At 35.5% G+C, this 14,586-nt stretch overlaps 1 protein-coding gene across 1 annotated transcript; it reads left to right on the top strand.

Moving 5' to 3' along the window:
* The first annotated feature begins 218 nt into the window (after nt 1-218).
* Nucleotides 219-13,641, top strand: LOC131605353 (structural maintenance of chromosomes protein 1-like). Its single transcript, XM_058877722.1, has 17 exons — nt 219-235; nt 684-950; nt 1,051-1,321; nt 3,677-3,801; nt 4,661-4,770; nt 5,024-5,131; nt 5,213-5,352; nt 8,572-8,661; nt 8,742-8,950; nt 10,048-10,217; nt 10,432-10,541; nt 10,623-10,987; nt 11,867-12,118; nt 12,340-12,567; nt 12,712-12,828; nt 13,201-13,264; nt 13,357-13,641. Exons 1-15 carry the CDS (start codon nt 219-221, stop codon nt 12,749-12,751), a joined length of 2,502 nt encoding a protein of 833 aa, XP_058733705.1. The 3' UTR covers nt 12,752-12,828; nt 13,201-13,264; nt 13,357-13,641.
* Nucleotides 13,642-14,586: the final 945 nt, after the last annotated feature.

The following is a 14,586-nucleotide window of genomic DNA, read 5'->3' as shown; positions in this document are numbered from 1 at the left end:
GCTGGACAATTTGGACTACTCGTAATAATATAGTTTTCAACAACGGTGGTTTCGGAGTGGAAGGTGTCGTTGATAAAATTGTTGAGAGTACATGGTTTTGGCATTCTTTAGGCTCTAACTCTAAAAGATGTAGAGATTTCTATTCTTGGTTTAAAAGTCCTTTGGACTTTGTTTAACTTTGCTTCTGTTGTATTTGGCTGAATATGCTTCTAATGTAAATGGCTGAGTACACTTTGTACTCTTTTTCTAATATAATCCATCGCTTATCAATATATATATATATATATATATATATATATATATATATATATATATATATATATATATATATATATGTATCATGTTTATTGTTTATCTCTTTGTTGAAGAAAGTTTTTTTCTCCTTATGAGTTCAAATTGCTCATTTGTTGGTTAGTGTTAAAATTAAACGGAGAAAGAAAACAAATATCATTGGCCAGAAGTTGGAATGCGTGTTGATTTGTTATATTTTAGCTATCAGAAGAGATTTGTAGATGTTCTTGCCTGCATGTGGTATTTCTTTTATTCATTTCTTGTCATTAGCTGTTGGCCATGTGTTACCAGTACTTGGCAGTTAGCATTCAATTCAACTATTGATTTGTTTTTTTTTTAATTTTTATTTCTTTTCTTTTATGGAACTTGTGGTGATAATACTGTTATTACAGAAAAGATGAAGGTGGGATGAAAACCGCTAAGCTTAAAGAGGAAAAGGAACTGTTAGATAGGCAGCAACATGCTGACACTGAAGCTCAAAAGAATTTGGAAGAGAATCTTAAACAACTAAAAACTCGGGAGTCTGAGCTGGATTCGCAGGAAAAAATAATGCGAGAAAGGCTTAAAAAAATTCTTGATAGTTCTGCAAAGAATAAGGATGCTGTTGAAAATTTGAATACAAAACTGCGTGAGATGAAAGAAAAACATAATGAATCCAAGTAAATCAACTTGTTATTCTTTTTCATTTTAAGGTATCCTACTGCATTACAGGCTTTGTTGTGGATATTTGTGAAATGTTTTGCTACTTTGGATCTGCAGGAGAAAACATGATTACTTGAAGATAAGAATTGACGAAGTAGAAAATGATCTATGTGAATTGAAGGCTGATAGACATGAAAATGAGAAAGATGCTAAATTGTCTCGGGCTGTGGCGACTCTGAAACGCTTGTTTCAAGGAGTCCATGGTCGCATGACTAATCTTTGTAGGCCAACTCAGAAGAAGTATAACTTAGCCGTTACTGTTGCTATGGGTAAATTAATGGACGCTGTTGTTGTTGAGGATGAAAAGACCGGGAAGGAATGCATCAAGGTCAATGAGATTTCTCAATATCATAGTTTGTGCCATTTTATTTTTCAAAACTTTATGATTATGAAGAAGTCAGCCTGTTCATATTTGCTATAGATGGTTTTTATTGCTTTTAATTTTAGTACATTTTTCTCATATAAAAAAAGAAAAGAAACTAGAGAATTAATAAGTATAGTGATGTCAGTGAATTCTAACAAGGTGGTCCTTGGTGTACCAATAGTTATGGCCATTAGATTCTTCTCATCTTCTCCATTGCACCCTATACCCTCCATGCCAAAGAAAAAACTTTCTTCAACAGAGTTATGGCCATTAGATTCTTCTAATCTTCTCATCTTCTCAGCTTGAAAACACTCTTTTTAACATTCTCTCAAACACTCACTTTCCTATTGGTTGAAACATGCGTGGGTCCCTCACTTTGGAAATAGGTTCCACATAAAATAGTAGGACCCACACATGTTTTAACCAACAAAAGAGTGAGTGTATGAGAGAGTGTTGAAAAGAGAATGTTCTTAGCATTTCTCTTGTCCCAAATTGTCAGCCCTCATTCCCAACCTTTGATGCACCCATCCGGTCCGGTTCCTCTTTCCTTAAAAAAACCCTTGCCTCCAAGTCTATAACTGTACAAGCAAAAATCAAAAGGAGATAGAAGATAAAGAAACCTTAAAATAAAAAACCAGGGGATTGCAAAACCCTGTAGGAACAGAAGGTTGCAAAATCCACCACCTCCCTTAAAATTGAACTCAGCTGGGTAAAACTCTTGGAGGATGTGAGATGGGAGACCCACAGTGGAGTGCCAGTTGTGATTGAGACACTTCTATTTGAGATTGAATAATATGTGGTGAAGCTTCTGATTTCAGGGAGGTGTGTGATTGCTGTGAAAGGGAATAAGGTTAGGAAGAGAGGATAATCCGGTTGTAGGGTCTACCTTTTTACCGTGAGGACCAAATGATCAATATTGCTTAACAATGGTCCACCGCGGTCCATGTTATAATATGCCTAGTGATGTATGTATATAAGTACACTATCTCTGCTTACATTAATATCATAGACTTCAAAATAGGGACGAAAGTGATGTGAGGCATAAACCCTGTGATCTGAAAACCTAAACATGAACCTAGCTTGGTGCTTTCAAGCTGATGGACGTAAATAATTACAATTAGCCTTCAGCTTCTGCCATTCCAGCGGATTTTATTTGACACGTCTCTTTGGTTGCAATGACAAGATTGCTGTAATAGCTGTAATTGACTTTATTGTTCTTTGACTTTATTTGTGTTAAAAATACCAGAAGTAGAAATGTTGCTTCCTATTTCTTTGGTTTTGATGACATAATTGTTGTATTTGTTTTTAAAGGCTGTTTTAATTGCAACTGTTGAAAGCATATCTTTGGCATAAATATCAGAGTTGTTAATCCCGGATAGCGGAGCGGAGCGGCCAACCTCCGGGAATGGGAATAGTGGGAATAGCGGCATCCCGGATAGCGGGATAAATTTTTGTATACTAATAATTATATAATAATCTATAAACCACTCATAAAATATTTATAAAATATAATGTGAAACAAAGAATAATGCTTAATTAAGATTCAAAACATAAAGATTCAAATTAAATTTAATTTTAATAAATAAGTTAAATATTTAATAAATAGACTCAAAAAATATATAATTTGTTTATATATTTTCTTAAGATAATAGATAGATACAAAATTAGTTATAAAAAATAGGAAATAATATAAGATATGATTTTTTTTAATAAATATATAATAAGATTGATACTTAGTTAGTACACTACCACTACCCGTCAAAAACATATACAGTATGTTAACCTAATTATCTCTAACTCCACGGCGGCGCAGATCTCACTTCTTCAACCAATCAACCCTAATTCACTTCTTCTTCAACCTCTCTCTCGCTTTGCGTCTCTCTCTCATTCTCAGTCTATGAATCATATCTTGGGAAACCCTAATTCACTACTTCTTCAACCTCTCTCTCTCACTCACTCTCACTCTCTCTACAAATCAGATTTCACTTCTTCTTCAACCTCTCTCTTGCACAGGGGTGTTTTGTTAATTTTGCCCAGAAAAATGTAAAAAAAAGGTAAAAAAGAACCGGAGCCGCTCCGCCCGGGAATTTTCCACGACTCGGGACCCGGTATAGCGGCTGAAGCGGCCGCTTTCTCATCTCCTGCTCCGCACCCTTCATATCGCGCGGCAGGGTGCTGCTCCGCTACGGAGCGCCGGGATAGCGGCCGGAGCGGCCGGGATTAATAACTCTGATAAATATGCAATTTTCTGTGTTTGAACTTTGAAGTTCTATATACTTATTGGAATGTTTTTTGTTTTGTTTTGGTGTATCTCTACAGTATTTAAAAGAGCAGAGGCTTCCTCCCCAGACATTTATTCCTCTACAATCTATTCGAGTGAAGCCAATAATGGAAAGATTACGCACATTAGGTGGTACAGCTCAACTGGTTTTTGATGTGATTCAATATCCTTTTTCAACTAGTGGCTGCTTTGAGGAACCTGGTTTTGTTCATTGACTTTATTGTTCTTTGAATTTGGTCTATTAGATCTATTTTGAAATTTACCTTCCAACCTAGCTTGTCCATCAAGACTTTATTGCTCAATATATTTAAAAAACAAACAATATTTGATATCAATGACATTACTTGAAAATTTCTCAATCCATTACCACCCTCTACCTTTTTATTTACCGCAGTTATTTGTCCAGTGGTTTTGTTGTCCCTACAGAATATATTTGGTTTGCACGCTTCCTTCTAAAATTAGATAGTATTTCAAAATTTAACTGGAATGTGTAAAGATGAGTTTAAAGACAAGCATATAAATGTCTGTTTTTGCTGGTGGAGTTACCTTTTCAGTAATTGTGATATGTAGAGCAGAAGTCAACCGTCATTTTTTCATTATAAAAAATTTGCCGGTTTAAATTCTTTTATTAATCTGTAAAAATTTACCGCTGTTGCACTGTTCCCACTAATCTTGTGCTGTACTGATTTATGTTTTTTCTTCTGATGTTTTGTTCCCATATATCACTAAAAACAAATCTTCTCCCTAACTAGATGTAGTTTTTCCAGATGTGATCTTTTTTTCAGTGGTTTCCTTTCATCAAAATGCCGTTGTACGGTCTATCAATTTGTTGAACCCCTATATAGATAGCCCACTACTGGATTTAAACTACGTAGTCTGCATATATTGAGCATAACTCTTTCTTGTATTCTTTCCCATCTATATTCATACTTCATGAAATTTAACTTATATTGATGCATTTTAATATTAACTAATATGCCTATAATGAACTTGTTTTAAGCTTTTGAACTTAACTATTGCAAGTTTGATCCCCCCTTGGAGAAGGCAATTCTATTTGCTGTTGGGAATACTCTTGTTTGTGAAGACCTTGAGAAAGCCAAACTTTTAAGCTGGAGTGGAGAGAGGTTTAAAGGTAATAATGCTTTCTTGACATCTCTACACCCCTATTCTTACTTGGATATTCCTTCCTGACTTCTTCGAATTTATCTCTACACCTTGATTTTTTTTTTTGATGTGTTGTTGCTTTCTGAAGATCTAACCATCCCTTTTGTTTTTTGAGAATTCTACTGTGTACTTACTATGCAATATGCATGTGATGCATTCTTGGTGCCTTGAATCTTGGCTGAATACAAAGTAGTGAGCATTTCCATATGTAATTTGATCAGTTGTAACTGTGGACGGAGTTTTGCTGACGAAATCCGGCACAATGACTGGTGGCATTAGTGGTGGAATGGAAGCAAGGTCAAAGCAGTGGGATGACAAGAAATTTAAAGGTTTGTACTAAATTCTTCTAAGATGTATATTTTTAACTTGGGTCAAAGAATTGCTCTTGAAATAAGCATTTTGTTTTTCAGCATATGTTAAGAAAAAAGAGCAGTATGAATCAGAGCTGAAAGAGCTAGGAACAATAAGAGATATAAACGATAAAGAGTCTGGTACAGTGAGGGGAAAAAATGAACTTGAAAAAAAAATTCAATATGCTGAGATTGAAAAGGTAACTTCATAAAGATATCAACTGTTCTGGCTAGCAAGCTACCAGCCTTAGAAAGTTTTTATTTGAGACAATCAAGCATGCAAAGCTTATTTCATTTAGTGTGTGGACACATTCTTTTTCCATGTTCTTATAGTGTGTTGATATGTTAGGTCACTGACAGTAACTTGGTGCCAGAAAGAGAATTGTTCGTCTCTGTAATTTCATCAATATGAAAAAGAAAAGAATACAAGAGATTACTCTTTTCCAATGGAACTCGTCTAGTCACAACTAGGGAAAAACCACAGATAGTCACACCATTAGCTCATTCCCTTTACATATAAGGTATAAGGCCAGCCATACAAACTCACCTAACAACCTTACTGACTTGTAACCCACAGCCACTAACCTGTTAGTTCTTATAGGCTGTAATCCCTTTGTTCCTCTTATGATAAACTAATACATTTTTTTTACCTTTTTTAGAATTATTTTAGAAGTATTACTGGCATTACTATCACGCTTAACAATGTGCATGTGCTTGCTATGATTGTGTTTCACAATCAGACATGGATGGGGTTTTGTAGAAAATAATGGAATACTTTGTGGCAAAATTTTGCGATTATAGATTAACAGTCTTAGAATTTGGGTTGGGCCTAACTCAACCCTACAAAACCGGTTTGTAAGGTGAGGATTGCACTCATTTATAAACACAACGTAGACCATATGACTAAAAAATTTGGGACTAAATCCACCCCTTCAAATCCAACACAATTAAGGTGTCGGGGGATGCAATTAAGACAAGTCAAAGTGCCGCAATTAAGGCAACTAGGGGAGGACTGCAATTAAGACAGAAATTCCAACACCCTCCCTCACACTTGGGCCTCAATGAGTCCGAAGCATGGACGATGCGGGAAGCCCAACAAGTGGTCTTGAATAGGCTCTGATACCATCTTAAGAATTTGGGTTGGACTTAACTCATTTCTACAAAACCGGCTTCAAACCGGCTTGTAAGGTTAAGTTTGTCCCCACTTATAAAAACAACACGTGCCATATCTCTTTTAGCAAAAATCCAACACAATGAAGGTGTTGGAGGCTGTAATTAAGGCAAGCCAAATGCTGCAACTAAGGCAGTTAAGGGCAGATCGCAATTAAGGCGGAATTCCAACTCACCCCCTCATGCTTGGGCCTCAATGATCCCGAAGCAGGGACGATGCGGGAAGCCCAACAATAGATCTAGGATAGGCTATGATACCTTCTTAAAATTTGGGTTGGACCTAACTCATTCCTATTAAATCGGTTTGTAGGGTGAGGATTGCCCCCACTTATAAGGACATGTTCAGGTCATATATTGTCTGATGTGGGACTCTTTAACACACCTACTCAAGTCCAGGACTAGACAAATGGAGCCTGGAAATAAATGGTGGGTGGCCGGATAACGGAAACCTGATAGCAGACGGCCCACTGATTTTTAAACGAGGCTCTGATACGATGTTAAGAATTAGAGTTTGGCCTAACTCATCCTTACAAAACCGGCTTGTAAGGTGAGGATTGTCCCGCTTATAAACACAACACATGCTATATCTCTTAACAATGTGAGACTAAATCCATCCATTCAAACCCAATACAATGAAGGTGTTGGGGGCTGCAATTAAGGCAAGTCAAATGCCGCAATTAAGACGGAAATTCCAACATACCCTCTCACGCTTGGGCCTCAATGAGCCCGAAGGGTGGACGATGCGGGAAGCCCAAAAATGGATCTAGGATAGACTCTGATACCATCTTAGAATTTGGGTTGAACCTAACTCAATCCTACAAAGCCAGTTTGTAAGGTGAAGATTGTCTTCCACTTATAAACATAACACATGCTATATCTCTAAGCAATGTGAGACTAAATCCACCCCTTCAAACCCAACACAATAAAGGTGTTCAGTGCTGCAATTAAAGCGATTAGGAGAGGACTGCAATTAAGGTAGAAATTCCAACAGAAAGGCACCGTAATGGGCCTTTGTTGAGATCCTGGTTGAGTTTCATCAAATGACCATTTTTAAAAAAGAAAACCCAGATTAGGTTGCCTTTGTTCACTTGATCATTCCCCTCACTTGAACTCTGTTTTCTTTTGAACTCTCGCACGTCCTCAGTCCATGAATCCATTTCGTCGCCTGAATCTCTTCTTTGCTCCATCACCCGTGATTGCACTTGCTCTTTGTACCTAAGAAGCACTAACAGAAGCACAAACACACCGCCACTGGCAATTATTTGAAAAAATGAATAAATTGAACATAGTCACATGTGCTAGTGTCATGTCGAACACCAGACACACCTTTGTTCAGACATAATAAGTAACCGTTATTTATTTAAAGCATAATAAGTAACAATTTAATATCCCAAATCTATGTTGCAAATCCTAGATAGCGCTGCAGAATGTCAGATCCAAAGCAACGAAAGCGGTATAACGGGATAGCCGCCATTGCAAAGACTATAAAACAGTATATAATACTCTCGGCAGTAGCGATTGGTGGTCTTTTCCTGCTCAAATGTTGGACATTTCCTGCAAAACATCCTCCTCCTCATAAATATTTTATGTCTCAAATGATTCATTAACTGCCTTCTTTCTATCAAAAGCTTTCTTGGCTTTTAGCTTTATTTCAGCCAGTATTTTTTTTCTAGCACTATGTCTCCCTTTATCCCCAGTCAGTGTTATTAAATAGCAGTCATGTCACTATTGAACAGCACAATTTGAAAAATCGATATTGTTCCATGATATGCTATTTGTTATAAAATATTGTGAAATACTGGGTATAGCTGCACTGGAGCACTGGTGCATAGTGGAATTTGGACAAACTGCCATTTCCCACTATCCTCAGTTGACAACATTGGCAGCAAATAGGGCATTAATTTACCCCTTCTTAAAATCTCAGTTTAGTTTTAAGTTTTTTAGAGTTTTTAGTCATTTCATTTTATTATAAGTGTGGCCCTACCTTTTCTTCTCCCTCATTCACGAAGAGACTTAACATTTTCTTTTCTGGGCGTAAATTTTTCTTTTTCCGCTTTTCTCTCTTCTCCGTGACGAAGAGTACCAGCTGCCGTTGACGCCTAAGACCCGTTAGGATAGGAGAGCCTTTTCTACAAAATATTCACACACACTTATACATATATGTGGGTATAGATAGGAGAGCCTTTTCTACATTAATGATTTTTCATTCCTAAAATATTTGAATTCTTTTTGGTTTCACCTTTTTCCAGAGAAGCATTGAAGACAAACTTTCCAATCTTAGTCTCGAAAAGGGGACCATCAAAGAAGAAATTAAACGTATTAGTCCAGAACTGGAGAAGGTGACATTGGCAATTCCTTTGTTTATTCATAGCAGTGTTCTTGTATACCAAACTTGTTGCTTATTGTTTTTGTGCTGCAGTTAGGAGATGCTGTTGAAAAGAGGAATATAGAATTACTTACTCTTGAGAAAAGGATAAATGAAATTACTGATCGTATATACAGTGACTTCAGTAAGTCAGTTGGGGTTGCAAATATTCGTGAGTATGAAGAAAATCGACTCAAGGATGCTCAAAATGTAGCAGAGGAGAGGCTGAAGCTGAGTAACCAGCTTTCAAAGTTAAAATATCAGTGTGTTCCTTCTTACCTTTTTTCTTCTTTTTAATCACATCACTTGTTATTGGTTGCAAGCACAACCTACACATTACACAATACTTCATGCATGAATGCATTTGTAAGCTTGCAAGCAACTAACTGTATGTATTTTGCTATGGTGTGTTATAAAACCAAATAGCTCAGCACTAGATTGTCAAATTGGAGAAAATAATATTTGGAAGCAAATGAGGAATGAAGAAAACTATAACTATTATTAAGTCCTACAAAGTCTCGGATGCTGATCTGTGAATATCTTTTTACCCCTTTGACATTAGTTGCTATATTATTTGGAGGATAAAACAGTGTTATCCAATAGCGGTCCCATGGCTGCTATGGTGAAGGTGGAATTTCCAACACTGCCTTACCACACACTACCCATGTATTGGTAGTTCGTTTCTACTGTCATCCAATTTCGTAAGTCAGCGCGTTGTATTATACAGCATAACTCTTTCATTATTAGGATATGATATATTTCACATTTATACAATGACACGGGCCTTATAGGTTAGTCCAGTGAATTGGTTCTTTTTGCGAGATTTCGGTTCTTGCCGGTTCTCATCAAATTCACAAGAGGTCACCAGTTTTAGAATAATGAAGTTAAAAAACAGGATGGGGGAAGATGAGTGTTCTGGTGAGATACCAAGTTGGAGAGGAAAAAATGTAACTAGAGGACAAAGACAGAAACAGTGAAACCTTGTAGAGATACTCGAAGAATCTAATATAGCTAGTAAGTAGTATTAGTTACAGTTTAACTTTAAAGACTTAGATAGAGTGGACTGATGGTTGTTATGGTAAAGAAAAAAATTAATTCAATTAAATAGAAAGAGACATTCCTTTCATTTCCTTTTCTTGTCTCTTTACTTTTTTTTAACTTTTGTTTTTTTCAATACTGTATAATGAAATTAAAAAAACCAAAATGATGTACGCACATTTCATTTTTCAGTAATAATGTTTTATAGCATGCTATTTATAGTCTGTAATTATATATAAGAAATATTAGTAACAAACTGTCAAAATTCAGTTTTTTTATTAAAACCTTGCCAATTATATTCCTTATTGAAATTATTCTACAGGTTGGAGTATGAGCAAAATCGAGACATGAGTTCAAGAATTGAAGAATTGAGATCTTCCATAAGTGATTTGGAGAATGATTTAAATCGGGTACAGAACAAAGAGGCCAAAGCAAAGTTAGCAGCAGAGAAGGCTACCGAAGAGATCAATCAGTTGAAGGATGAAGCTAAAGGTATATAGTAAAGATGAAAAACCACGAATCATCATTGTATTTCATTGCATTCTCTGTTGTTGTGAATTGGTTCTCTGTTTAGTACTTGGCTTTTTACCATTTGAAATAATCGGGTACAAAGTTTGTTGATCCTGACCGAAGCAGACTCACCATCAGTGCTGTTTTTTTGTTTCTGTCGTGGGAGTTTTATGATTTCTATGTTCTGCTGTTTTAGAGTGGAAATCGAAATCAGAGGATTGTGTAAAGGAAATCCAGGAATGGGAGAAGAAGATTTCTGCAGCCACAACTAACAAATCCGAACTGAATCATCTGATAAAATCTAAGGTTCGATAAGCAAAATTTATTTGCCCTTGTACTTTCATGCATATAATGCATAGATAGCCAACATCTTTAGTGTTGTTACAGGAGGCACAGATTGAGCAGATATTGGGGCAAAAGAAGGAGATATCAGAGAAGTGTGAACTAGAGCAGATTAGTCTTCCAACCATATCAGATCCTATGGATACTGATATCTCAACTCCGGCTCCAGTTTATGACTTTAGGACACTAAAAGATAGGAAACACTCTGGCAGGGATAAAATAGAGGTAGATCTTAAGCAAAAATTGGATGCATTGATATCTGAGATAGAAAGAACAGCACCCAATTTGAAGGCATTGGACCAGTACGAGGCTCTGCTTGAAAAAGAAAGAGCTGTAACTAAAGAGTTTGAAGCTGTCAGGAAAGTAGAGAAGGAAAAAGCAGATCAGTTCAATGCAGTAAAGCAGAAGAGGTAAGCTTTTTATTTCTTTCAATTTGTCATTATTTGTCTTGTTTATAATATTAGTTCATAGCTAATAGTTTGGGCATGTATGGTTTGGGTATTTGACTTCGTAGCTTCCTTGTGCACTCCAGTTGCTCTATTGTGGCGTGAATGGCTGCTAAGCAAGACCAATAGATAGGTTTTACTCTAAGCCTGATCTGACCAATACGACTGAACTCAGTTTTATAGTCCTAGTGTAATTTGTTTTTATGATGTAAATTTCTTTGAAGTGTAGTCTAATCTTTTAGAAATTCTAATCTGAGTGTTAGTCTATTTTGTAATAAGACGTTTATATTTCTCATAAATGTATCCCTGAATAAGCCCATCTGTTTAAGTATTTACGTAGACTAGCATAATTAAATTATTGAAAAGGTCTACAAACATATTATTTTTATCACAATGTACAATATTTACAACAATATTATGATTATTATTATTATTATTATTATTATTATTATTATTATTATTATATTATTATTATTATTATTATTATTATTATTATTATTATTATTATTATTATTATTATTATTATTTCACTTAAATAGGCTGACCTGTTATGCTCGGAATGCTTTTCGGAGGACATGAAACTTGATCTTTTTGGTTAAGTAGACTTTTAACTTTTAAGATAACTTTGACTTGACCTGAGCCTAAAATAAGTCTAGCCAGGTATCGGCTTGATATAGGCAAATACTTATAGGCCCATGTCGTCAAACCGATCTATTCCCACTCCCCAAGGAACAAGGAACAAAATGAAAACAATGTGTACTTTTTATGAGTAACTATTTTAGTTTGCTGTTGTTTGTCATCTATCTTTTCGGTAAGACCAATGTCTATTAATGAAAAATGCAGATATGATATGTTCATGGATGCTTTCAACCATATAGCTGGTAATATAGATAAAATTTACAAACAACTTACAAAGAGCAACACACATCCTCTGGCTGGAACAGCATACCTAAATTTGGAAAATGATGATGATCCGTATCTACATGGCATGAAGTACACTGCTATGCCACCAACAAAGCGGTTCCGCGACATGGAACAACTGTCTGGTGGTGAAAAGACTGTTGCTGCACTTGCATTGCTATTCTCCATCCATAGGTAGAGTTGTTTGTACTTGCAAACTTATTTAATTTTTATATATGAGCATATTTCGTTTGAGAAAATAGTTCTCTTTTCTTTTAATCACAAATCAATCCACATTGCTTTTACTTTTCCTTTTAAGTTTCCGGAAGAGTTCATCCAACACATCTTGCCTGCATCAGTTTCATAGAGATGTGGTGCGCATATTCATTGACATGATTCCCACTTTATTTTTTCAGTTATAGGCCTTCACCATTTTTCATACTGGATGAAGTTGATGCTGCATTGGACAACTTGAATATTGCGAAGGTTGCTGGCTTTATTCGTTCAAAATCTTGTGAAGGAGCGAGAGTTAGTCAGGATGCTGATGGCGGAAATGGTTTTCAGAGTATTGTAATATCTCTGAAAGACAGCTTCTATGACAAAGCTGAAGCGATAGTTGGGGTTTACAGAGACTCTGGAAGAGGGTAAATTTCTTTTCGTCACATCATTAAATTATTAACATTTCCTCCCCCCTCTTTCTATTCAATATGTTGATGGCATAAACCTAATCTGTTTTCCTAGTTTGTTTAAATGATAATACATTGTACACTATTTTTGCTTTTTTGCAGTTGTTCGAGTACTCTCACATTTGATCTGAGCAAGTCATAAATTTCATCCGTTGGATCGTTATATAAGTTGCTTGCGCTGTACAGAGTTCGTGGTGCATTTTTATTTGTTGTTTAACGGTTCGTATGTAAATTACCAGCTGGTTCCTTTTTAAAATATTATTGTAAATAGGAGTTCCTCACATTAGATGATTTATATGCATTTTATTTCACTAGAAATTTTATGCAGTTAGACTAGATACCTGATTATTCGGTGGTAAATTTAGCAAATTGATTGAACCTTTGTATTCTTAATATTAATGCTATATATGACAGTTCTTCCCAAACGTTAAACGGGCAAAAGAACTGAGGCACATTGTTCATAATGAATGAACCAAATGGAATAAGATGTGTAGAGATTTGAATCATTTCTTTGGATTGCTTTGTTCTGTATTTTGTGGCTTGTGTTTTCTATCTTTTTTCTTACCAAAGCTGCGATCTTTTTGGTGATAGGGATAGCTAAAGGTTTGAATGAAAGTTTGAATCGAAGCTGACATCTTTTTGGTGATAGGGAGAGGTAAAAATTTGAAGACTTTTTTGGATTGTTTTTGTTCTGTTTTGTTTTCTCTCTTGTGTTTTCTTTCTGATTTGTTCTTGTGATTTGGATAGATGGATCAAAGTCAAAGTGGTGGTCAAGGTAGCATGTATAGAGTGTTAGAGCAGGACCAATGTAACTGTAAGTGTTTGTAATCATGGCAGATCTCACTTGTAGTAATGTAGTGCCTATTTTATTTTAGGTAGTAATGCAGGGCGTAATCTTAAACTGTATCTCCCACATGGTATTCATAGTGCAAGAGTTAGGATTAAGTATTTTATCATAAGAATGAAAGTTGATGTTGATTCTTAATCATAGTATAAACTACATGGTATAAAAAAATGTGTGATTGATAGTCATTCTTGGTGTTAATTGCTTGGAGTATGCATAGATTATCTTAAAATGTGTGACATGTTTTCTTCTCTTGATCAGAATGCATAGATTATGAAAATGATATGAAAAATTGATAGTTATTCTTCGTGTTAATTGAATGGAGTTACTTCTTGGTGTTAATTGAATTCAATGTGTTGATTGAATTCTTGGAGTTGATTGCTTGGAGTTAATTCTTGGTGTTTATTGAATGCTTGAATTTTCATTTTTAGTAAACATGTCAATCTTGCAATTTGAAATCATGTCAGATCACACTTGTAGTAATGCAGGACGTATTTTACTTTAAGAATGTTGGGCATAATATTAAGTTGTAGTTCAAAATATGTTATTGGGCGCAACAAAAAATTAGCTCAATGATTCGATTAAACCGTTTGTATTCACCCGCGGCCCGTCATAACCCAATTTGGCCAAACCGATTTAGGGTTTTGGTGGTAATAGATATGGTGCACAAGAATATGTTTCTCAAAGCTATTGTGAGTGTGGAAGTTAAACCGATTGAAGTGAAGAATGATGTTAAGCCGAATAATGTGAATAATGACGTTCAACTGGAAGAAGCGAATGATGATGTTAAGCCTGATGTTCGACCGACCGTTGTAGAGATAGATGTTCGTGCACAATTTAAAAAAAAAAGTTTTTTTTTATTCGTGAACATATGCTACAATGGGTCCGTAGGGAGGCCAAAAAGTTAAGGTTTGACGTTGTAATTAGAAGGCATGGCAATGATTTGAATAGAAAATAAGCATTTGTAACATTCTATGTAGTATTCTCGTAGCGAGTAAATCCATTATATGTAGTTGTAGAACAATGAAATGTCGAGTGATCTCTTTTGTGGTTTCTTTTGGTTGTTTGGTAAATGTTGTAGTTTTGTTTCCTTGTTCTCATGTTGTACTTTCTATTACTTATAAATGAAAGTT

This window comes from Vicia villosa, linkage group LG5 (assembly GCF_029867415.1).
Source record: "Vicia villosa cultivar HV-30 ecotype Madison, WI linkage group LG5, Vvil1.0, whole genome shotgun sequence".
NCBI lineage: Eukaryota > Viridiplantae > Streptophyta > Magnoliopsida > Fabales > Fabaceae > Vicia > Vicia villosa.
The sequence above is the reverse complement of the archived record's forward strand: the minus strand, read 5'-3'. Positions and strand labels throughout refer to the sequence as shown.

Excerpts from the sequence above, each read along its gene's own strand:
- LOC131605353 (XM_058877722.1), top strand. Across the intron at positions 10,542-10,622 it reads ATCATCTGATAAAATCTAAG|GAGGCACAGATTGAGCAGAT; the intron begins GTTCGATAAGCA and ends GTGTTGTTACAG. Across the intron at positions 10,988-11,866 it reads AATGCAGTAAAGCAGAAGAG|ATATGATATGTTCATGGATG; the intron begins GTAAGCTTTTTA and ends TGAAAAATGCAG.